At 31.7% G+C, this 25,394-nt stretch overlaps 2 protein-coding genes across 10 annotated transcripts; one reads left to right on the top strand and one right to left on the bottom strand.

The window, feature by feature from the left end:
- Window positions 1-26: 26 nt before the first annotated feature.
- Window positions 27-20,111, bottom strand: LOC130670765 (E3 ubiquitin-protein ligase Ubr3). 4 transcript variants are annotated; one of them, XM_057474263.1, is made up of 11 exons: window positions 19,551-20,111; window positions 17,247-17,661; window positions 14,688-17,095; window positions 13,550-13,706; window positions 13,280-13,471; window positions 12,437-12,583; window positions 9,424-9,617; window positions 1,390-3,462; window positions 1,190-1,321; window positions 980-1,119; window positions 27-896 (listed from the first exon to the last, which is right to left on the bottom strand). In XM_057474263.1, the coding sequence occupies exons 2-11, from the start codon at window positions 17,482-17,484 to the stop codon at window positions 779-781; spliced, it is 5,799 nt and encodes a 1,932-aa protein (XP_057330246.1). In that variant the 5' UTR covers window positions 17,485-17,661; window positions 19,551-20,111; the 3' UTR covers window positions 27-778. The 4 variants fall into 4 exon arrangements, with proteins under 4 accessions (XP_057330246.1, XP_057330245.1, XP_057330248.1 ...); XM_057474262.1 differs by having other exon boundaries at window positions 19,638-20,111; XM_057474265.1 differs by having other exon boundaries at window positions 17,247-17,657; window positions 19,638-20,111.
- A 1,138-nt stretch (window positions 20,112-21,249) lies between these two features.
- Window positions 21,250-24,330, top strand: LOC130671304 (mpv17-like protein 2). Of its 6 annotated transcripts, XM_057475111.1 has the most exons (5): window positions 21,250-21,642; window positions 23,159-23,399; window positions 23,467-23,562; window positions 23,667-23,848; window positions 23,920-24,330. In XM_057475111.1, exons 4-5 carry the CDS (start codon window positions 23,690-23,692, stop codon window positions 24,325-24,327), a joined length of 567 nt encoding a protein of 188 aa, XP_057331094.1. In that variant the 5' UTR covers window positions 21,250-21,642; window positions 23,159-23,399; window positions 23,467-23,562; window positions 23,667-23,689; the 3' UTR covers window positions 24,328-24,330. The 6 variants fall into 6 exon arrangements, with proteins under 6 accessions (XP_057331094.1, XP_057331093.1, XP_057331092.1 ...); XM_057475110.1 differs by having other exon boundaries at window positions 23,159-23,562; XM_057475109.1 differs by having other exon boundaries at window positions 21,251-21,642; window positions 23,467-23,848.
- Window positions 24,331-25,394: the final 1,064 nt, after the last annotated feature.

The raw sequence follows: 25,394 nt of genomic DNA, 5'->3' as shown, positions 1-25,394 counted from the left end.
AAAGACTGTGGTACGGGAGACGTATGTTCTGAAGGATTAAATTAACTATATCCGACTTTCATTTATTAATCTAGTTTCAGAAATCAAATTTTCACTTGACGAATCAACATACATTTGTAAAAATGTTAATTCAAATATTTATGTACAAATCTTTTACAGGATTTTTATAATTTTTCTTTTTTTTGCTCAATATAGTATCTTTTTTATTTTTGTTTTACAATATTAATTTAATATAACATTCAATTACATATTTACAGAGAATACATTGAAATAAAAATAAAAAAAAGAAATAAATAAAATAAAATTTGTGTCTTAATGGTTGTTCTTGGCATCGTCAAAGATTTCTGCCTAAAAATAAATAGAGTGACAAGTACTAAAAATATATGCCATTCTCTGAAATCTATTTTACGTATTCTCAGTGACTAAAAATGCTTGTTAGTTGTCAAGTAATTTATTTTATAAATTTTATAATCACCACCAATTGAGTATTTATTTGTGACTAAAATATTTTTCTTAAGCATAGTTTATTGATTGTAGACTATAATTTATTTATTTGCAATAAATTTATCTAATGGATATATTTATATTTACTTAATCTTACTTATAACTCAATGTTTTTGTTACCTACAAATTTATTTTAGAAAAATTCATTAATTTATTGCTACGTCTAAACTTGTTTAAAAGATGTTACAACTAGGTAATCTCAGTTAAACAGCTGAGAAAAATTGTTACTTTTGTCAATAAGATTATGGAATCTAGTTATACTCGATGATAAGGGTCACAGAGCATCACGGTGCCATACCCATGTTTTCTTCGTGTGATCAAAACGGTGAGCAAGCCATTGTTGTTCTAGAAGTTGATATCGTTCTTGGCTAAGATATAAAGGTCTACCTCGTCTATATTCCAAATCAATTTTTTTTATTATTTATAGGTCTAATCATTTTTTAAAAAGTAACTTAATGATTTTCTATTTACGTACTTTAAGTCTTTATCTTCTTCTTCAAAATCATCCAGGTAAAGAGAACCCCATAAGCAAGCTCTACGCCCTCGTATTACTATAATATATGTTGATGTTACCACTAAATAAATACCAGTGCCTCCACCACAATCAATCGAGTGCTGTAAAAAGATAAATTTAGAGTATATGGCAAAAATGTAGGTAAGTTGTTTGAAATAAAAAAGAACTTACTTGAACAGCTTCTCCTACATTCTGTTGCTTACAACAACTTTGTTTTAGGCAGACTATCGTTCCACATAGTAGACAGATACTGATTTCTGGAGGTACTAAATGACACTTGCAACACTGTCTTGCATGATAAAACTAAAAAAATGCATCAAAATAAAATTCAGTCGTTAAGATATTTACATTTTAATATACTGTAATATTACCGTAAAGAGTTTCTCGTATTCCCTAGGAAGACTCAGTAACTTTGGTGCCTGCCAAAATATGTGTTGATCAGCTATAAGTCTCTTAGCAGCAATTTGACTTCTTCTATAAAAAGCAAGAAACTGATCGCACCACATTTGAGGAACTGCCTTACCAACTTCATCATTCTGCCAATTGAGTGCGACTGCTGCATTAAAACAATCCCAATCCATGCCTTCTGTTACGAGCTCGAGATAATAAACAAGTCTTACAAATTCATCCTCAGGTATTCGTATATCGGGAAGAGGTTGTGAATACAAATGATGACGTAAAAGTGCCGCGATTCGCAAAAATGGCAAACAGAGTGTTTGAATTTGTTGTTCAATTGATCTACTTGGCCGATAAGATGGTTCATCTTCATAAAAGTCTGTTTGTTCAAAGTGATTAATAACCATGCGAATAATAGAGTCGGAAGACATCAATGCCGAAGAGGTATTTCGTTCAGGTAATCTTGTCTTTTTATTTCTTTCACTTTTTGTTAAGGTACAGCTCACTTGAACAATAACTTGATAGTATAGAAGATTATAAATTACTTTTACTACACTTGAAAAATATGTTTGATCGATATGTAGTGGTAAAAGAAGAATGAATTGAATAAGAAGTGCAGTAGGATCTCTAAGGAGGAAAGGGACTTCACGCTCATGCGGAGCGACGGCAAGCGGAGTCGCTAAATCTGAAGGTAATCCGGAGATGTACTGCCAAGTTTGATGTACTGGCCAGTTTGTCAAAACTCTTGCATGCATCGCTAAAACGTGAAAAAGTGCGACTATACAATCTCGTTTTGGTGTTAATAACACTGTTTCTTGTGATGATGAACACAACGATCCACCGCGCTGAACAAGCTCTACTTCTAAATTAGTTCTTGCAACTGATGTGACAAAAAGAAACAGACTTTGGTGACTAGGTTGGCAGTTTTTTTGCTTATACTTTAAGTATGTTGAAGCCGTCATTTCTTCCATGGCTTTTCCCATTGCCATAGATAAGTTCGATGAAACTGGATTACGTTGAATTTCTTTGAGAAAGTTATTTAATTCAGAAAGAATTGCTGAAGTACAAGTGTGACGGGACCGAACAATAGCAGAACATTCTCCAAGTTGAGGAGAAAGCGGGAGCACGGAGTTGGCGAGTTGACGACACAGAGGACAAAGGTATTCGCCTCGCTCAACTGCAAGACTCTGTTGTCTCTGTTGACTTCTAAGAGACTGCCTATAAGCTTTCAAGCAATCTAAATGGAGATGATGACCACAAGTTTGTACATACACTCCACCTTCCCAACCTAAATTAACAGATAATAGCCACGAAAATGTATCAAAATGTTTGTGCATCTCATCAATTCGATAATCAAAATAAGCGCCTCGAGTGCTATTTTTTGGTATAGATGAATCATCATCAGAAGTTGGTAATTGAAGTCTTTCAGGTTGCTGTCTCTCATGACCTATCACACTAGTTGCTTGGACTAAAACAACAAGCCCCATTGGTTTTTCGTCAGTACTTGAAGTTGTTCTATTACAAATAACACAATCATATTCTTTTTTACTAGTTAATTGATTTGATGTTTCACTGTGATCCCAATCCATACCAGATGCTCCCGCTTCATCAGTTTCCATCGCCTTTTTCATGAACTGTTTTTGTTGATTAGCAAAATCAGCCATAAGCTTTTGTTGCCTTTCTTTCGCTTTTTTGCGTTTTTCTTCACGTTCTCGATGTTCACGCTCACGCTGGGCATCTTCACAGTCTTTATTTTGAGGCCAAATTTTATTCCTAATTTCAGATATATTTTGGTTTAAGCTTGGATCGAGCCTCGAAATTTTTTTTAGTAATTGACCAATAAAAAATGGGCCATCACCGATCCGCGATTCTACAGGTTGCGATGTCATAAATATTTTGCTTGCACTACTGCCTTCATTAGGAACAAAGCTTGGAACTTCGTCTGGATTCCAACTATCAGGCACACCTGATAGTTGAGAATGAAGTTTTAACAGTAGAGAAATTATATTCTCTCCAGTTTTGGATCCAGCTTGATATATTTGTCCACTCTAGAAAATTTTTAAAATATTTCAATTAATAAAAAATTCCCACTAATTTTGTAAGAGAATTATATTTTCAATTATGGAACCAATAGCTGAAAACTCCTTTAATACTGAGTTTCTGAATAACTCTTAACTAATATCGATATTATGTTGATATGTAAGGCTTGACAATTTTTCCACATAACTACTTGTGGAAACTAACAATTTCAACACTGATGGATGGATAACGTATATTATAAACATTGTATTATAGTCAAAAGTATTCTAATAAACAGACTCATGCAATTTGAGATCAATTTACTTAGATATTAAAGTATCGAATACCGAAAAAAACTTTCAACTTCCCGCTATGAAAATCGACGATTTTCGAAAAATTCAAGAAATTATCGAATTATTCCGGTTTGTGAAAATCGAATTATCATGAGATGTAAACGTTTTAAAGTCCTAAGAAGCTATCCTCACTATTTTCAGAGTGATGCCTAAGTGTGTGTTTGTGTATGTGCGTGCGTGTGTATGTGTATGTAGTGTCTATATGCGGAACCTTCTATAAATTTTAAACTAATAAACCGATTTGAATGGTTTTTGCAGGAATCGAAAAAGCTTATTAGCCGTCAACGTTTCTTAGAATTTCAGACAATTCGATGGAATAGATTAGAAAATAATTTAAAAAAATAAAAAAAGATTTTTTTATTTAGTTTTCTCAAAATTTCTTAAAAACAACGGGATCAATTAATACCGAAAAAACTGCAAAAACTATTATCCCGATGAAAAAAGATTTTATACAATTGTATAAAGTTATATACAAAAAATGGCCCGATCCAATTGTATACAACTGTATAAAAATTGTATACAATTCTATACAAAATGTATACAAGTCTATATAATTTATACAAATTGTATACAATTCTATATAATTATATACAGTTCTATACAATTGCAATATATAGAATTGTATATAATTATATAGAATTGTATACAATTTGTATAGAATTGTATACAATTTCTATACAAATTGTATACAATTGGATCGGGCCATTTTTTCTATCCAATTTATATATAGTCTATATATAATTATATATAGTCTATATATAATTGTATAAAATCTTTTTTCATCGGGATATCTTAATCGGTTAATTTATTCGAGAAATATTGTTGCCGAAAGAAATAGTAACAAACGATTTTTTCAAATATCTGAAGGCTGAACTGATCAATTCCAAAATCTAGTCAGTTTAAGTAGGGGAGACGGGGTAAATTGAACCAGTAAGCTTAGAAAATAGAAAAATGAGTCGTCCTCTTGAAAATATGTTTTAATACACTAAACCTTAGTCTGACCAAGGTTTGAAATCATTATGATCATTTAATTTTGAAAAATTCAAGCTTTTGTGTTCTTAGATATGTCAACTTTTTTTCAGCTCTTGACAAATTGTTTAATCTTAACGAAGTGTTGTAATTTTAGTTTTAAACTGTAATGAATAGTAAATTCGTTGAAGTCATTCGTTTGTGGTTCTAATACTCTTGGTTCAATTATCCCCGACTAGTGGTTCAATTGCCCCTGAAAAGGGGACGACTGAACCATTTGATGCAGTTGTACAAATTCGTATTTATCAAAAATTTTTATCATTCGTTAACTTATGGGCTCATAAGAAATGATACATGGAAATAATTTTTTGATGGAAATTACTCTGCAATTTCGAGTAATCCTGGGTCATTCCAAAAAATTAGTATTTTTTATTTCAACTTTTAATATTTTCCGTTGAAATATTAATATCACTAGACTATATTTTACTCTACTAGTGAGTAATTTTTTAACAGCAGATAAAGTGGTATAATTACATGATTTTATACTCTGTTGGGATTCCGTATTTAATCGGTTAATGTGAACATTTTATCTGAATCTACGGATTTTTATTCTACGTGTATTAATGTTTACTCCCCAATATAACATTTTTTTAAACCTATTGATGTTCTGATGAAAAATTACTTGCACTTCGAATCAAATTTCGAATCTATTGAAGTATTATTTACACGGAAAGAAAATTATGGGAAGTTTTCCTATGCATTATGGGAATGGTTCCCATAATGGTATGGGAATAGTACCTATACTACTATAGGAATGGTTCCCATATATTATGGGAACCATCCCCATAATAGTATAAGAATAGTTCCCATACCATTATGGGAATGGTTCCTATATTAGTATAGGAACTATTCCTATAATATTATGGGAACTATTCCCATAATGTTATAGGAACCATCCCTATAATATCATAAAATTTTTTTTTTGCACAATAGTGTAGAAATTTCCCAAAATTTGAATTTTCTTGAATGTTTTGTGCTGACAAAAAATTCTTGTTAAAAATTTTAATGTTTTTTTGCCAAATACGATTTTTTTTTTCAATATTTGAATTTTTGTTTTTATGTTTAATAATATTTCTGTGTATTGTAGAAGTGATTACCACACTTCTTTAAATTAATTTTTTCATGATAATATGGGAACCATTCCTATAATATTATGGGAATGGTTCCTATAATAGTATGGGAACTATTCCCATAATATTATGGGAATGATTCCCATAATGGTATAGGAACCATTCCAATTGCATTATGGGAATCATTCCCATAATATTATGGGAATAGTTCCCATACTATTATAGAAACCATTCCCATAATATTATGGGAATGGTTCCTATAATATTATAGAAAGTATTCCTATAAATTATAGGAACCATTCCTATAATTATAGGAACCATTCCTATAGTGTTATGGGTATCATTCCCATAATTATAGGAACTATTCCTATAATTATGGGAAACATTACTATAATTATAGGAACCGCTCCCATAATTTATGGTCGTAATTCCTATGATGGTATAGGAAAAAATTTCACAGAATTATGGGAACCGCTGCCATAATTTTCTTTCCGTGTACTCTAAACTGCAGCGTAATAATTCAGTCGTCTTCGTTAATCTTCGATTAATATCGGCTTCGATTGAATGTCTTTTATTTTGCTCGTGACAACTTACATGTTACGCACACAAACGTATGCTTAGAAAAAACAAGACGATCTCTTTATCTCTCTATAACTTAATATTTATTTTAAAATTAAATAAAAATTTTGTTTCTTTTCTTTTTCAACACAATACGTGTAATTTTTTTTTTCTTTTCCAAAACATTAATTTTAAGTCATATTCTAATGCAATTAGATAGTTTTAGATTTTTTACAGAAATTTCAACCTATTAATTGTAATTTTTATCATAATTTAATATAAATTTTATAAAATGAATCACCAACTTTTTATCATAACCTACGAGTAAAAATTGAATTAGAGAGAACTTATCTAGACAGCCGCCAGGGGTAATTTTCACTCGTAATTGTGAGTAAAAATTAATCTGATTGTTTTTTACTCACTGAAAGAGTAAAATTTCGTAATTCAAAAGTAAAAAGTCATAATGGCCCAAGATTACTCGATTTAGAGTAATTTTTAGAATGAACAACATGGCGATATTCGTACAAAAATTCTTTCCGTGTAGTCTATATAATGAAGTATAATTAAAAAAAAAAAGTTATCATTTTGCTTTTATTCATCCAAAAAAAAAAATTGTGAAAGTATTTTTGGTTCAATTAACCCCCTTCTCCCCTTCTCGGTAAAATACGTCGATTGCCGAAAAAACAATCAAAATCGGTTGATTGGCTTGAGTGATATCAATGTTGGAAAATTTCAAAAATAACGAATTACCTCATTTTCCCTAGACACCTCATAATATAAAGTATTAAATGTTTCAAATATTATACCGAAGTCTCACCCTGACGTTCTCTTTTAATTAATTAACAAAACCATTATAAAATCATTGTTTTCTCAATTTTTTTCGGGTATTTCATATTCCGAGTTTATAATCTAGTTCAATACTCCTTTTACTCTTTACCTTGATTACTTTCGTTAAGTTCTGTCCAAAACTGCGTTTCCTTAAAAATAATCGTACACAAAAATTTTCAGTAGCATATTTTTCAATTTTTTGTTTTTGTCTGGGAAAAAATGATCATACCTGATCAGACATGAACAAGCATGAGTCTTCGGGCCTGATCAGACATGAAAAATGGCCATGCCTGACCAGGCCTGATCTGGTCTGATCAGGTATGCTCATGTCTGTTTATGCCCACCACGGCAAAAAAATTAGAGATAAAAAATGGCCCTATATAATTATATATAATTATTAGACTGGGCCAAAAAAATCGACTATTTTTTTTTTTCAATACTGTGAAAATATTATTCATGATGACAAAAAAAAATTATGGTGCAAGTTTGAGCCCTTAATATTGATATTAAGAGGTGTATTGTTACGACTTTTAGTTTTTTGACAGAAATTTCATTTTTTACCCAAAACTCGTAAATCATCTATCTGAAAAACTTGGGCAATGTATATTCTTAAACGAAATTTAATTCCCGACAAAAAATCTCTCTTAGTAAATTGACGTAAAACGATCCGTTTCCTTGTAACCGTGCCTTAAACATTGATTTGTTTTTTAAATTGTTTGTTTATATTTTGGATTTTTGTAACTACTAGAAATATTAAAATTTTTTTTGGCCAAGATACATATTCTCGAAGGAAATTTAATGCTCTACAAAAAAGGTTTCTTAACATTTTTTGCTAAATTCACTCCTTCGAAAGTTATTCAAGGTTGAAATTGAGTCAAAACGACTCTAATAACCTGAATCCAAAATATAAACAAACAATTTAAAAAACAAATCAATGTTTAAGGCACGGTTACAAGGAAACGGCTCGTTTTACGTCAATTTACTAAGAGAGATTTTTTGTAGGGAATTAAATTTCGTTTAAGAATATCCATTGCTCAAATTTTTCAGATAGATGATTTACGAGTTTTGGGTAAAAAATGGAATTTCTGTCATAAAACTAAAAGTCGTAACGATACATCTCTTAATATCAATATTAAGAGCTCAAACTTGTACAATAATTTTTTTTTGTCATCAGGAATAATATTCTCATAGTATCGAAAAAAAACAAAAATAGTCGATTTTTTTAGCCCAGTCTAATAATTATGTATAACTCTATACAATTATATAAAATTATTTCTATAAAAATAAAAAAATAAATAAAAAATTCGGGCGTGTGCAAGATTTAAACCGTGGACCTTGCGTTCGAAAGTTTAACCCGCTACCCGTTGATCTAAGAGACTTGAAAAGTAACTTTTGTATAAACTTCAAGTAATAAAAATCTTATACGTGATAGATTCTTGGTCAACAAAATTTTATATCTTATACATGATAGATTTTTAGTCAACAAAATTTTATATCTAATTTATTAATTATTGATTTATAGTTATATATAATTATAACGACGTTAGCTATATATAATTATAACTAAGTTAGTTATATTTAATTATAACTAAGATTTTAAATTGAATCTCATATATCAGGCTGGATCAGACATAAACAGGCATGGACAAGTATGATCAGGCTTGAGCGTATTTAACGTTTCAGACATGAACAGACATGAACAAACATGGGCAGGTATATCAGGCCTGAGCGTATTTAACGTTTCAGGAATGGACGGACATGAACAGGTATAATCAGGCCTGATCATACATAAACAGGCATGGTCAGGTCTGATCATTTTTTCCCGGGATTGCTTTAAAATTTTTAACCGATCTATTTACAGAAACGATATTTACACTTTATGGGTAATACAATGAAATCACACATGAAAACTGTAAATAAAGTTTTCAATATGTGCAAACTAAAGTGATTGATAATCGTAGTTTGAAATTTTTTTTACAAAAACAATAGTTATCCTTGTATAAATACGGTATTTAACGATCGTATAAAACTTATGATTGTCAAATATATCGACTTTTTCCACAAATCACATTATTCCATATTATTTTTAAAATTATATTCCCTAATATTTTTTTTTTATAAAAATACGTGATCCATTAAGACAAACACCTACCTGGTTGTCTCTATTTACAATCTGTTGCTGACAATGAGACGTTGAAGGCACAATATCAGTCGAGGTAACACCAGCAGCACCAAGTCGTGGAAACAAAACTTGCAAAAGATCTACTTCATTGCTTGTAGCCGGGTTTGCTGTTCCACGCTGCGGCACACGGGAAAATCTCGATGATTCGGTCATCGGTAAAAGCCCTGTTTAAAATAAATGTAATAATCTAAATGAGGCTTGTATTATAGTGCAACTTAATTTCTTAAGACACTGATATTGCAGACATTTTGCCTTGAACATCAATATATTGGTAAAAAGGAATGATGTCATCAATAATCACAATAATTAAAAAAAAAAATTCTTTACTATTAAAGAAATTGCTCAAATTTTCGAGTGGCTATTACTTGCTTTTAAAAATTGGGAACTTCAGTTATAAGGTAAGAGGGGAGGGGAGGGGGTTCTTTAGAATCTGTACAATTTTTTCAACTTCCTACTAAGAAAATTGAAAATTTTCGAAAAAAAAAGGGGGGGGGGGAGGTTCTTTAGCTTGATTTTTGAAATTCGAGTTTTCATTCAATGTTGCACTGAGAGAGAAGTGCATAGTTGTGGTAACTATGAAGTGATAAGTATAGAATAATAATAATCTCATCTAATATTTGTAGTTACTAGTACTATAAACTACTTAAATATGTATAGCAGTATTAACTTAAAATTATTAACAGCTTTTGCTTTATTATTCTAAATATTGAACATTAGTTTCCTAAATTTATCTTTCCATAATAATAATAACAATACTTTTTTATTTAATACATACACGGTTATCCTGTTTTATCATGCCTGTAAGGCGCACTGTAAGTAGCCGTTTATCAACCTACACAATATCTAGATAGCCATTTTATCCGCAACTTGAATAAATTTGCAGCTCTGATTAAGAAATCTAATTTGAAAAGATTTGAAAAATCGAAATTATTTCATATTGGCTACGATCTGACCGCACTGGTACCCACATATAAAAGGGTGTGAAACATAGCGTTCTTTTTTCACGAATTTTGTGTATGTGCAATTAAAAGAATATACTCACACGGAAAAAAATGTCAAAAATTGCACTAGGTCCCTAAACCCTACCGGGGATTCACCCCTGGACCCCCTTATTGAGATTCTCTTTTTTCACGGAAAAAGAAACGAAGGGATTTTTTTCTCCTTTCTTTTTTTTTTTTTAATGGAATTCTATTGAAAATTTTCTAGATTTCTATTAAGAATATTAGAATTAAGTGATGAATTGTCCGGGATGAATTGTCTAGGTCCCAAAAAGCGTCACACCTCATCATCAAACTTTAATGCAAACCCTGATTAAAAAAAGCGATTTAAAACGATTCGAAAAAAAAAATTTTAAATACTTTTTAATGCTTTTGAATATCTTGAATAATTTTGAATCCCTCTTCTTATGGGTATTTAACATTGCAAATCGTTTTAAATCGCTTTTTTTAATCAGGGAACCGATCTTAACAGTTTTTGATAACTAATTCGGAAGTTTTTAATTTAATTTATGACTATTCAGAAAATTTATAGGAATTTAAGTTTATACTTTCAGAGAAATACTCCAAACTATATGTCAAGTTTTTTTTTCGGACGTAAGTATGTTTGGCTATATTGAAAAGAAGAAATCGTGCATCATTTATCGCTTAAAGTCAATTATTCATCAATCCCGAAAAAATTTGTAATAAAATAAAAAATTCTTCTTCATTTGTTATTACAAATTGTTAAAGAACATCAAAAAAATTACCCTACTTGGATCAAGAAATAAGTTTTATAATTCAAGCGTATGAAAGTAAGATAGTCGTCTAAAAATTTATAATTCAGTAGATAATTAAAATAAAATACTTTCTTATGACTAATTAAGCATTTTTTTTCTTTACTACTTATACGTTTCATAATAAAATTATAAGAAAAACGTCATGTTTTTCGGGGATTGATGAATAATTTACTCTAAGCAATAAATTATGCAAAATTTCTTTTTTTCAATTCAGCCAAACATACTTACGTCTGAAAAAAAAATTTGAGATATAGTTTGAAGTATTTTTCTGTTGGTAAAAACTTAAATTTGTATAAATTTTTTCAAAAGTCATAAATTAAATTGAAAATTTCCAAATTAGTTATCAAAAACTGTTAAGATCGGTATGCATTAAACTTTGATGATGAATATCTTTTAAACGCTTAATTTGATCAACTAAGTATAAGAGACCATTTTTGTAGAGCATTTAATTTCCTACAAAAATATGCATTGCCCATTTAATAATCCTCATTTGTTCACGAGTTAGGAAATTTATAAGCGAAAAAACAAATTTGTCCTAAAATAATCAAACTTCAATCCTCAATATTTTTAAAATGGTGAGACTTACGATACCAACGTAAGAAACCTTTTTTGTAGAGCATTTAATTTCCCAAAAAAAAATACAGCGTTTTGCTGTGCGATCAATTCATCATTGAGACATGAATTTTTTTCTAATGGACTGAGAAAAAAATCAGAAACTGTAATGCGGAGAACCTTCATATTATTGAAATTAAGAGCTCATTTTTGGTGAGAGTTTTCTAAAGGTGTCTAGCAACCAATTTTTCCGTGTAGCGAGTAAAAAAAAGTAGTCGATTTTTTTGACACCCTAATAATTATATAATCAGATCCATTGTAATATAAATCGTGATATAAAATCATACTCTGTTAGAAGTAAAAATATATCAGAGCTTTTTTGCAGACAATTAAATTTTTTATAAGACTATCTACATCGAAATTGGAATAAATTTTTTTTAGAGTTTTATGCGGAAAAAACGAAAAAAAAATTATTTTTTTATGTGTTATTTATATGGGAAAACGGAAAATCGTTGAGCGTCTCGAAGACTTGAGATATCGAGCTGCGCTTTTAGGATAATGTTTTTTATACCGAGCAGAATCTTTTGAGACGATATCTAAAAGACTTCGTTTTTTTTGGACCACCCTGTTACTCATAATTATAAAAGATTTACTTACTCGGAGAATGTGTATTGGGAACTAGTGCCATGGATTCTTCAACGGCCGGTGGCAAAGCTCTTTGACGAGCTGGTATTTCGTCGTCTTCAATGTTGTCACGCGGTACTTCATCTGCAGGTACAATAGTCAGGTCCCATTCAGCCAATGCTAATAAGCCATTATATTATAATTAAGAAATTATACATAAATTACGGTTTAATAAAGAGTACGAAATAGTAAGTATTTTATTTTCACGAATAAAATCTTTGATTAACCATATCCCAAGTAACACGTGTTCGAGCAAGATTCTAAATTAAGTGCTTTGAGCAAAATCTTTTGTCACTAGTGTCTTTTCCTACGTATGGGTCTTGCGCAACATCATTTAGCATGAAATCCTCATCAAGACTGCTTGTGCATGACTTGCTAAAGGCGTTGTACACAAGAATATTGAAGATATCTTAGATACGGTGCAGTTAAAAAGTTTCTGGTGCATTTCTTGCACCAGTAATTTACGGCAGGTACTTACGAATGGCTTACGCAAGATCTGCTCAAGGCTTAAGGTCGATTTCGAGCCTTGAGCAGATTTTGAGCAAGCCATGCGCAACTATTTTCAACTATAGCCCTCCTCCAGAATTGAGTTATAATCTGGCACGAATTTATTGTATAAGGCTTGCACTAGGCTTGCTATTGAAATCTTGCCACAAGTATCGGCAGCAAGACACATAAGTAGGAAAAGACACTAACGGTCATCGAACTTGAGACCGGGCTTGCTTAAGCCTTGAACAAGATTGTTATATGGGATGATTTAACGAAGATTAAAAAATATGGAAAATTGATAAACAAAATTTTACACCAAGTACTTACTTTCATTAGCAGGTAACGCAGGTAATGATCCGGTCTCCATAGGAGCAGTCGTATTCCTATGTTCATTATCAGTTTCACCCAATAAGTCTAAGTCCCAAACTTCAGGAGATTCACCAATGTCCACATCGAACTCATCATTTAACATTAACGAGCTTTCAGTAATGTCACTCGCTATTTCCCAGTCTGAATTGTCTATGAAAAATTAAAAAATAAATATACCGTCTAGCTTATTGGAACTTTTTCAACTATATATAGATAATGATTTCTTACTTTCAGGATTGTATTCAGAAGATGAATGAATAATCGTTGATCTGGGTATTACAGCTTTCAAATTTTCTACTAAACTATCTGTTTCATACCAATTACTAAAATCTGCATCTTTTGCGGCACAGGAAACACTACCAGTATAAGGACATAAAGGATTAGCCTGCAACAAAATTTATTTAAATTCAACTTTAAGAAAAATTCGACTTTATTCAATGCAAAAACTTATTTTATTGACTTGACTCAGTATTGTAAGCAAAATGTCAAATTTTTTTCCGTATACATGTTTATTAAACTGATTCAAAAAAATCGGCTATTTTTTTTTTTTTTTTCAAGTTATGCGGAAAATATTGTTTGAAACGATGAAAAAAAAAATATTATTAAAGTTTAAGCTATTAATATTAATATTAAAAACCGCTTCATCTCCCTTTTCGATTTCCCATTTAATTAACATGGGAAAATGTTTTTTTAAAGTTCGGAATTTATTTTCCGAAAAGTTTTCTGAATTCCTGAAAGCCCTTTAGTTATTTGCATTTAAATCTTAATTCGTTTAAATAAATCGTATTCTGGTCGATTTTATTTACTTACTGTTAAACGCAAGTAACGAAAGAACGATAAAAAATTACAGAAACTTTATTAAAGATAATTTGTAGGAAGTGAAATGATCTACAAAAAAGGTCCAATAACTTTTCAAGATAAACCTGATAGTTTTGCCGGAAAAGTCAAATAATACTAAAATTTACTATGGCTTCCCATTTGACTCTGCATGACTTTTGAAAAATTAAATTTATAGAAAAATGATAAAAGACTTTTTTTGTATACCGTTCAATTTTCGATAAAAATATCTATTGATTTTTTCGATAAACCGATTCCTTGGTGAGTGATAAAATTCCAAACTTTAAAAAAAATTTTTCCCGTTATCTAATGGGAAATCGAAAAGGGCGATGAGGCAGTTGTTAGTATTAATATTGATAGCCCAAGCTTTAACAGTATTTTTTTTTTCATCGTCTCGAACAATATTTTCCGTGTAATTAAAAAAAAAAAAAAAATAGTCGATTTTTTTGAATCAGTCTAATGTTTATATAAAATGAAAAAACACTTTTGACTTTAATCAACGAAATGACAAATAATTTTAATAACTTACACTTTTTTTCGGAATATCTGAGGTAATTACAGCCATTTCGAGAAGATATACTAATAGAGCCACTATATGTTCTGAGATATTATGATCATTAACAGCTTTATAAAGGATCACAAAAGCCATCGCATGAAAAACTCGTGATTTAAGTACAACCCTTGGATCATCGTATTCAGAAGATACAGGTGCAGGATTTCGAAATGGTGGCCAAAGAGTCGAACCACTTTTAAGTTTAGTAGACTTTACATATTCTGTGTAACGATCCATTGACACTTGATAATCTCGACGATGAACAGCACGCAGTAAAACATAAAGAGGATCATAGAGTTCCTCCCATACTTGAGGTTTAGGTCCATACATGCCTTGTTGCATTGTGCCACTCGCTTCAAGATTTGGTGCTTTATATTGTGCAACTTCCGCAAGAACTGGTTCGAAATCTCGATTAGGTGTTGTACCACATCGTTCTGGCATTAGATCCATCAGTTGGCTGTGAGTTTTATCACCCATACACAGCAAAGTTACCATTTCTAAATGGGAAACTTGTGAATCTGTCAGTCCAAGATTTGTTCTTACACTTATTAATGTGGCAAGGAATATAAGACAACTCTCCATCATTGCCGTATCATGTTCACCAATAAGAAGCACATTTTGCCGCGATCGTACAGTGCGCAAACTAAGCCATTCTTTCACATGGAATTTATCGATAACTGTTTTCAAAAAAATATCCGGCTGAAGCTTCATTGCACAAATTTGTAAAAGGTACAGATCGGCATCGACCATAGAGTTACAAAAGTTACATTGGATATATGTCATTGCTTGACCTTTGATCTGTAAGCCATTGCGGACCCAAAGACCATTAAGGATTTCATATAAAGCCACTTGGACTCGTAATGGATGCATCATCAGCAAATGGAGCATATCTGTTGGTGGTAGAAGTTCTTCAAGAGTTACTCCTTGCTGGCGTACAATTTCACACATGAAAACTGCGAAGTAACGATGCAGAGGAATATGAAAAGATACATGTAATACATCACACACATCAGGACTTGTAAAACCGATAGCATCCAACCAATCTTGAAGTGCTGTAAGACAGAAGGATAAAGCCCGGCGACTTACTGATATACTCTCAGGACCACGAAGATGTGAAACTAAGGCCCACATTGGGTAAGCACTTGCTTCAAGTTCAGCACTAAATGCCGCATAATACGTGGTTGGTTCAAATTCCACGTGAGCACCCATTTCACGTTGATTAACATTCATACCTTGAAACATAGATAAAAAGTCAAACCACATTTCTAGTAGCGCATCATCACTAAGAAATCGAACAGCTACAGGTTTATGAGATAAAACATTATTAAGATCTGATACAAGAGGCCAATAGCAATGCTCTTTCATAACTGGACGACCACAATCGACAACAAAATGAAAATTCTTGTTTGGAGCATGTAATGTATTTTCCACAAGAATTTTACTCATCATATATTTGAGGCTTATAACCATAACATGCAGCAATTTAAGTTGATCTACCATACGCAATGCTAAACGTTCATTGCTAAACAATTGAACGCTTACATGAACAACACGATTACTAAGTGTATCTGGATCATTTGACCGTTCCAACATCATTGCGATTCTACTGTAATGAAGAACAAATGCTTTGGTGAGAGCTTCTTTGTAATCAGGATCGGGCAACATATTAAGCAAAAGACAAACAAGCTTTTGTGGAAACTCATACGCAACAGTCCAGAACATAAGTTCTTCAAGAAACGTTGTATGGACCAAGTCCTCTTGAAGAGAAGGACAATCTTTATACTCATCAAGTGGTTCTGGATTCGGCAAAGATTTTATTGCGTCTTGATAAATATCATGACTTTCTTGACAATATCGGTCGTATTCTGCAATTCCTGTAGAATTAGTAGGATCCATGAGTCCCCGATATTTCTGGGGACTGGTCAACACTGAAGTCATCACATGACGCATCAAAGCACCCATGTGATTGAGATCAAGAAGCATCGTTAAATACGCATCAGCATCTTGAATTGCAACTCGGAAATCTGGAGCGCTGACTTTGCAATTTTCCCGAAGATGCTGTATCAGACGTAAAATCATACGAGGCATCATTGCCTCTGCAACACACATGAGATCTATTGGAGCAGGAGATTTATCAACCACGGCTTTAGGTCCATGTCGGTCACAAAAACCTATTTCTTTCATTACAGACGTATCACCACAATCACATGCACCTCCTGCTTGACTAAGAAACATGTTGAAGTCATGACGATAATGGTTCCCTTTTTTAAAACATTCCTGACATAATGCCATGCAGGGTGATATTCCACAAGTACGACATCTGTATGCGACAAAGTTCGGAGTCCAAACCAAACCGCAGGTAGTCGCGTTATCATACAGTCTCACTGCAACGTATAAAATAATTATCATAAATATTTATTATTTCAATAAACTGTTATATTATATAATAAACTTGATAATTTATCTACAAGTAAATTTAAAAATTTAAAATAATGTTGCTCACTTAAAAAATGCGTTTATTCAGAAAATCTTTACCTGTACTTGAAAACTCATCTGGAGTTCTTCCTCCAGCCATAAGCCATTTACACCAATCAATGGTTTCCCAATCATCGATAGGTTTTCCTGGATTTAATAAAGTATCTAGTAACTCATTAATATTCTGTTGTTTATTATCGCCTGCGACTGAACTACAATATTGATCACGGATGTATGCAGCAGCTCCACGTTTCCCTTTGCTCATGAGCACCTTGGCTGAGCTGAATGTTGATGCCATGGTCCTCAATTGTAACTGTTCTTAAGGTTATTATCACTTTACGTAACGGTAATTTTTATATGCCTGATAATTCTCATGGAATGTTTATTCCTAACGTTTTCACGTCGATGTGAATTTACAAAATTTTGAATCCATTGCCCCATGTCAGTGATATTTACTTAGATTCCAAATCACTAACTAGTTGAATAGTACCATCATCATCATCGAAAAATAACAAAAAAAATTGATACTTAAATTTTATTCTCGCTTTAGTGGAAATATTTCTCTTCCGAAACTGAATAATTTTTCTACGATTCGGAATAAGTATTATAAAAATTTCCGATAAAGTGTTAATGAATCAAAGAACTATTTGAATGAAGAGTAAAAGTTTTTTAGAAATAATGATACTTTCAGTAGGCAGCAGAGGCAGCCGAGCGGTTCTCGTGTGGCTCAGGCGACCACCTAAGTTAAGCAGCATCTAGCATGATCGCTACTTGGCTTGGTGACCACTTAGCCACGTGTTGAGCTCGATCGGAGGTCTCTGACCGTTAGGGGCGGAATAAGGATCTAGTGATCGGTAAAATGGGAATTTTATCGATCACTAGAGCCTCAACCAAACCGAACTGTGCTGGGCAATGGTTTCCTCTGTGATTTCTCTTGCCGCTATACTCCCACAGCCAAGGTGGGGGGTAGGATATCACCGTAATGGTACAGTACAGTATGAGCACAAGTCGGACCACAGCCGCACAATGAAGGCAGAAAAAGTAAGCAACTGCGATATGAAAACCAATTTTGCGCGACCGAGACTCGAACCTGGAGCGTCTTGACTGCGAGACCAAGCATTTTACTACACAAGCTATAAAGTCCTAACATATAATTCGATTCGTTTCCTTATACAGATTGATAGTTCAATCGATGGAAAAATCTAAAAAATATCAGTCAACAAAATTTCAAATAACAATTTTTAAATTAAATCTTATTAAAATAGTTGACTACAATTTTAAATTTTTGGTCTTTCGGATTTTTACAAAATAATCAATCTACATAAGAAACCAAATCATATTTCATGTCAGGACTCAATTCCTGATTTAAAAAAACAATTTGATTTTAATACTATATAGATATACATTCATCATTGAGTAAATCGTTTTGTTTGATCAGGGATAGCTTAGGTAGTAGAGTGTTTGGTCTCGCAGTCAAGAGGCTCAGGGTTCAACTCTCGGTCACGTCAAATTAGTTTTTTGTTTTGTTATAGAACCTCTATTAAAAATCTTACTGTTTCTTAAATACTTGTATTCTTCATTCAAATAGTCCTTTGGAAAATTCTAAATATATTTTCTGGAGAAGTCTATATGGCAGTGTTACAATTCTACTCACAACATCCCTACTCAAGTGAAGTAGCTACAACTCTATTCACTCACTACTTTACTCAGCCTTAACTCTACTCAGTTATATCTTTACTCAGCTTCAACTCTACTCACGTATTTTAGCCTATCAATAAAGTAGCAATTCGTTGTGAGTAGAGTTGAAGCTGAGTAAAGATATGACTGAGTAGAGTTAAACCTGAGTAAAAAAAACCGTGAGTAGAGTTGAGGCTGAGTAAAGTTGTGAGTGAGTAGAGTTGTAGCTACAGTCGGACCTCGTTCTAAGACTATCGTTCTGTTTTTTTTATATACCAGGTATCGCGATATTTTGATAGAGAAACTAATAGTCTTATAACGGGGTCCTACTGTACTTCTCTTGAGTTGAGATGTTGTGAGTAGAATTGTAACACTGTCGTATATATATATATATATATATATATATATATATATATATATATATATATAGAGCTACTTTTGACTTTAAATAATAAAAAAAAAAAAAATCGTCCAATTATTGAACACTTGCAGAAATTTTAAAATTAAGTAAAACTTTTAGAATTTTAATTCGGAATTATAGAAGAATTATTCTGAGTTTCTGAAGAGAAATGTTTCCACCAGGGCACTATCACGTCATGTTACTTGAAATCATTTGATGAAATATATCTAGTGAGTCGCAGAGGTGTTAGAAATGAAAACAAAAATAAAAATTTTTTGAAGGATTACTTAAACTAAATGCCAAGTGCATTGTGTATACGTGTTGTATTTTAACCCACGGAAAACTTGTTAGACGGGAAATATTTCACGACCCACCTGTCCGAGAGACTCGACCGGGTTCTTTAACCTTATCCACGCAGACACACAAAAAAACTGGACGGTGGAAAACTTTCGTAACACAGCACAAATTTTTCTTCAGTTCAAAGCTGATTCTTTTCTCACTCTTATCTACAAGTATATTTGTCTATACTCTATCTCTTTCATGTCTTTAAAAGTAACATCTTTAGAAATTTAATTCCTGCTTTATCGCCTGGTTCGGACAGGTTATCGAAGACATGTAAATCGACGTTTTATAAGCGCCGATGACATCTAAAGGTCGAACGTTATACACTCACTATCGTTAATGCCTGACCCTCGCAACCCACCAACAGTTTCCACCATTAACTATCATGTCGTTTGTATGTTCATAATTATAGAAAATAATAGACACAATAATAAAAAAGGCATCATCAGAATGATCCATAAAATGTCAGATAACGTAAAAAATAACCCAGGTAGCCAGGGTTACTCGACAAAAATTTTCTCCGATTTGACATCAAGTTACTGCCAACTTAAAATTTTCCAACCTTGACTACAGTATGGTACAACTTAAAATATACCCTAATAGCACAACTTGCTTAGCAGAATCTTACTTTACGAAAGTTTTCTTGAATTTATTGTCAAATGTCCGTTAACTTCAGGCTTTTCCGTTTTTGACGACAATTTGTATACAACTTGCTATACAATTTGACGTAAATTTACTAACCGAATAATAACGCAAATTCACTTCAGAAGTTGTATACAAATTGACGTCAAAAACGGAAAAGCCTGAAGTTAACGGACATTTGACAATAAATTCAAGAAAACTTTCATTAGAGTATTTTCTAGTAACAAAAGTTACCTCTAAACTGAAGAAAAATTAACCGCAAATTTTTCTTTCCAACTTTTGCTGACATATTTCGCTAATTTCAATTGGCAAATTACTATAAATTTCAAGCGAAAGTAGCTATTAGGGTAAGTGTCGTTAATCTTCGCCCGTTTTTGAGACATTTCCAAAGTCATTTAAATGCAAGCTGTCATCAACTTAAAAACTCGACCTGACGGAAATCTGCGACCAGAATTGAAGCAAATTAGGGTGCCACAACCTGTGCCTAACAGACCCTGATAGCCTTATCCACAAGTTAACTTCAAGCTACTGTCGTATTCTAAAGCCAACTTGAAGGAAAGTGTTGGAGAGCAAGCAGTTATTTTTAAGTTGACAGTAAATTGTCTGTAACTTGAATTCAATTTGACCACAAGTGTAACTGTTAGACAATGACGTTACCCTGATAGCCACTTCTTACTCAGTAAGGTCTGCAGTGAAACATTTTCGGCTAAATTAACGAGAAAGTTTCTGGCAAACCTTGGCTGGATAATACTTTCCTTTAAGTTGGCTTCAGAATACGGCAGCAGCTTGAATGTAACTTGACAGAAAAACTTGCCGTCAATTTGAAGTGAAATTTTCAATCAACTTAACGTCATTGTCTGACAGTAACACTTGTAGTCAAATCGAATTCAACTTAACAGACAATTTACTGTCAACTTAGAGGTAATTGCTTGCTCTCCAACACTTTTCTTTAAATTGGCTTCAGAATACGGCAATAGCTTGAAGTTAACTTGTGGTTAAGGTGGCTATCAGAGTACCGACTTTTTTTTATTGTCAAAAGTTACCTCAAAATTGAAGAAAAATTAACAGCAAATTTTTATTTCCGACTTTTGCTTCGAAATTGTCTGCAAATTCGGGCAGCAGATTTCAGGTGATTTCAACATCAAATTACTGTCAATTTCAAACTAAAGTGGGGATGGGGACACTTTGCCAACAAAATGGCTATTAGGGCAGAAAGGGTGTTCAGACAAAAATTTGTGGCAACCCTGGCTACATCAAAATATCCAAATATTTATTTTGAGTAGAGTTGGCATCGAGTATTCAAATTTGGAGAAAAGTCGTCGCCCTGCCGGAACAACTGCTCTTATTAAATATTATTATAATTAATAACAGTATTTATTGAGATAAAAATAATAGGTATGAAAATTAAATAATATATAATAATTATATAATGAATAACTAGGACTAGAATAGTTATAAATTATACCAAGTGTCATAAATTTCTTACAGTTGTTACCGTAATCTCTAACATGCCATGCTTATTTACTTTAGAAATTCGCAAATATAACCTTAACATGAATTTTCAACTGTGTTCGCGTTAATATTTTTAAAAGATATGTTTATTATTATTAATATTGCAACTGGACATTTTTTATTTGAATTGAATGACATTGAAAAATAAATATACTAAATATGAAAAATAAACTTATTTAAAATTTCAAAAATATGAATATTTATATTAAATACTACATATTTATATAGCCGCTCCTAAATCAGTAGGATATAATTAATCCTTCGTTACACGCGCTAGACGGCGATTCCCCGGACAACACTACTCAACCTAATAGAGTTGGCGTGAATACGAGTGAGGCACTAGAGAAAGCGCGTGTAACAGAAGGTTAACGAAGGTGAATGTAGCAGACATCAGACAAATTTAAAATTGTAAATAAATAGGGTAAATAATTTAAAAAATAATATTTACAAAAAATTCACTTATTAATTTCAAAACTTTTTAAATGCGCATTTTTAAAAATTTTATTTTATTAATCATTTACTTGATTCATTAATAATTTTAAATTTGTCTGATGTCTGCTACATTCACACTCATATATAATTAACATATACCTGTTAAAAATAAATTCATAACCTGTAAATATTACTATGTAAAATATTGATTCTATATAGTTGACCAGGAATATCATTTTATACATTATATATATCGACTTTAAATTCATTTTATTCGTATGTTTAATAAATTGGTCTCAGTCAATAATTCAAATGCACCGCGCACATTAAAGCCACCATTTTTTTATAGTAAAAATAGATAGATAAATGAATTTTATTTGGCCATGAAGTCGAAACTCCTTGTGGCCATACAGTTTATATAAATACAATTATAATATATATAGTTAGTATATTGTAGTATTAATACATAATATTAATTTGTTAAGATTGATAATTTTAAGCTTTTAAATGTTGAAAGTTCAATTTTTTATTCATTCTAGTCTTTCAAGTCTTTAAAGTTCCATCACCCTCCCTACAATTTAATGTGATCACTATTCAAGAAATAATTATAACATGACACTCTAACTTAGCAAATGTAGGAAGAGTAGTGAGACCCGATGGTATTGAGTTCCATACTCTGATTGATGTAAAAATAACTGATTTATCATACATGGATTGTAGGTAAACGCAGATAGTCTTGCCTCACATCACCTTTACGTAACATCGGTTCTAAGAATTTAAGTTCATTTTTAAAAAGATGACCCTGATTGGCATATATGCTTCATAGGAGAAAAAAAGAACTAATAAAGAGATATTGAAAACTAATTTTAAAAGCCGTGTGGTTAATCATTAAGAAACTATTTTATTGTATGCTTTAGGTATTAAATTATCTAACATTTTTTTTTTTTTTTTTTTTTTTTTTTTGTAGTTGAAGTTCGTAAATTTTTCACATATCATCGATACAATCATAGACAACCAAAAGAGATCGTCTATAATTACATAATTTTAATGAACTACATCTCTTAAACGACGTGGAAAGAAAATCTGATTTTTTTCTTCTCAAGTACATCAAAATATAATCTTTTAAATAAAAATAAAAAAATTGGGGCTCAAGTTGGAGAGTTGTGGATGCTAAACTACCATAAGTCATTTATCAAAAATAGAACTCAGTTAAGTAATTGATTAAGAGTTGACTGTATCTATAAAAAATGATGAACGAACTCTCGATGTTATCAGGTGTGATTATTTAGATGTTAAATTTTCATTATGAAAGGAACGTTATGCTATATCTTGTTGCTACCCGTGAAATATATTCCTGACCTCTAACCTCAGGTATTAGATACGTAATAATAAAAGTTAAAATGATCAAAATTCATACTTCTTGATAACTGCTTTTTTTTTTTTTTTTTTTTTTAAATTGATGTCATTGTTGAAAGATCAACTTTCACGATTTAAAATAATGAGTGTATCTAAAGGATTGAGATTGTTTGCTCTTCGAATGAGTTCTGTTAAAGAAAAATTATTTTCTCAAAAAAATTTAGTATACACAAATGTCGGTATTTCGATGTCGCTCTCTGCTGTAGGAGATGTTTTAGAGCAACATTACGAAATTTTAAAGGTATGTATAAAATACTAAAATAAGACTACATATTTATAGCAATTTATAGAGCAATTTATGTTTCATTGCAGGACGAATGGAGTGGTTGGTGTCCAAAACGAACTGCTCATATGACTATATCTGGGATGTCCGTTGGACTTTTCTGTCATTATTGGTATAAATTTTTGGACGCAAAGCTCCCCGGAAAAACTGTTAAGATTGTTTTGAAAAAAGTGGCCGTAGATCAACTTATTTGTTCTCCAATTTATATTGGAATATTTTTTATCACATTAGCTTTTTTAGAACAAAAAAACTGGTCGGAGTTGAAGACTGAAGTTAAAAATAAAGCTCACAAATTATACATAGCTGAATGGATCGTTTGGCCACCTGCTCAAATTATCAATTTCTATTTTTTACCTACAAGATTTAGAGTTCTTTATGATAGTACTATTTCTTTGGGTTATGATATTTACACCAGTCAAGTTAAACATAAACATTAGAAATTGTATATTGTTTGTGTAAATGATTTAGATAAATTTTCATAAAATATTTAACTATACAAAAATGATAATCCTGCTGGCAGGATAACACAGACTTTAAAATAAACAGATTGAAATTCATAAATTGAATACATTCAAATTTTTTTCTTAACATAGCATGTCCTGAGTAAATACGATGTATAGTCGCACTGCGGCCGTACAACACCAACAAGAGTGTAGTAGAATCACTGAGTTGAATATTTATACAAAATTAGAAAATTCACATACACGTTCTTATCTTCAAAGCCATTCTAATATTTCAAATAAAAGCATCATAACTGTACTGAATTGTGACTGGAGTGAAAAATTATTCTTTTCCAACCGCTATCGTTTTCAAAAGAATCACCGATTTTTATGGCTCTTGAAGCATCCAAGCAGATCCTTAGGCTTTAGAGCTAGTCGAATTTTAATAACGATCGGTAGGTTTATTTCAAATCTCCTTAAAATTGCCCATATAACAATCTTGTAGCAGTCTTGCGTAAATCTGGTCCCAAGTTCACTAGTTGTCTGCGTCTTTATATGACTGTATCTTGCTGCAGACACTGGTCCAAATATTTATATTGCAAGACTTGTGAAAAAACTTTGTGTAATGTTATACTTCAAGAATTGTACAAGAATCTTGAACATATCTTGCTCAAGATGTATTCATATTGTTAACTTTCGCTTCGATATATCTTTCGCCAGAGCTGCTCAAGGTGTGTCATATTACACTGCCTATCTCGATCCTGTCTCTCTCTCTCTCTTTATCCGTTCTATTGGCACATGTTACCAGTGCTCAGCGGTACTCAATTGGAATTATAAGTTGACGGAAAAACTTTTGAAATTCGAAGTTCATTTTATAAATGATAAGTACCGTAGTAATTACAAAATCCATTTGCATATTCATGAGCTGATAATCAAATCAAAGATAGCATTGATAATATTAGTATTTTCAATATATGTTCGACTGCAGATGAAATTTATTAAATCGGAGAATTGTAAACAAAAAAACAACATGGTAAATATAGTCCTAGCAAAAATTAAAATCA

The sequence above is a fragment of the Microplitis mediator genome, chromosome 7, assembly GCF_029852145.1.
Source record: "Microplitis mediator isolate UGA2020A chromosome 7, iyMicMedi2.1, whole genome shotgun sequence".
NCBI classification, from domain to species: Eukaryota; Metazoa; Arthropoda; class Insecta; order Hymenoptera; family Braconidae; genus Microplitis; species Microplitis mediator.
The sequence above is the reverse complement of the archived record's forward strand: the minus strand, read 5'-3'. Positions and strand labels throughout refer to the sequence as shown.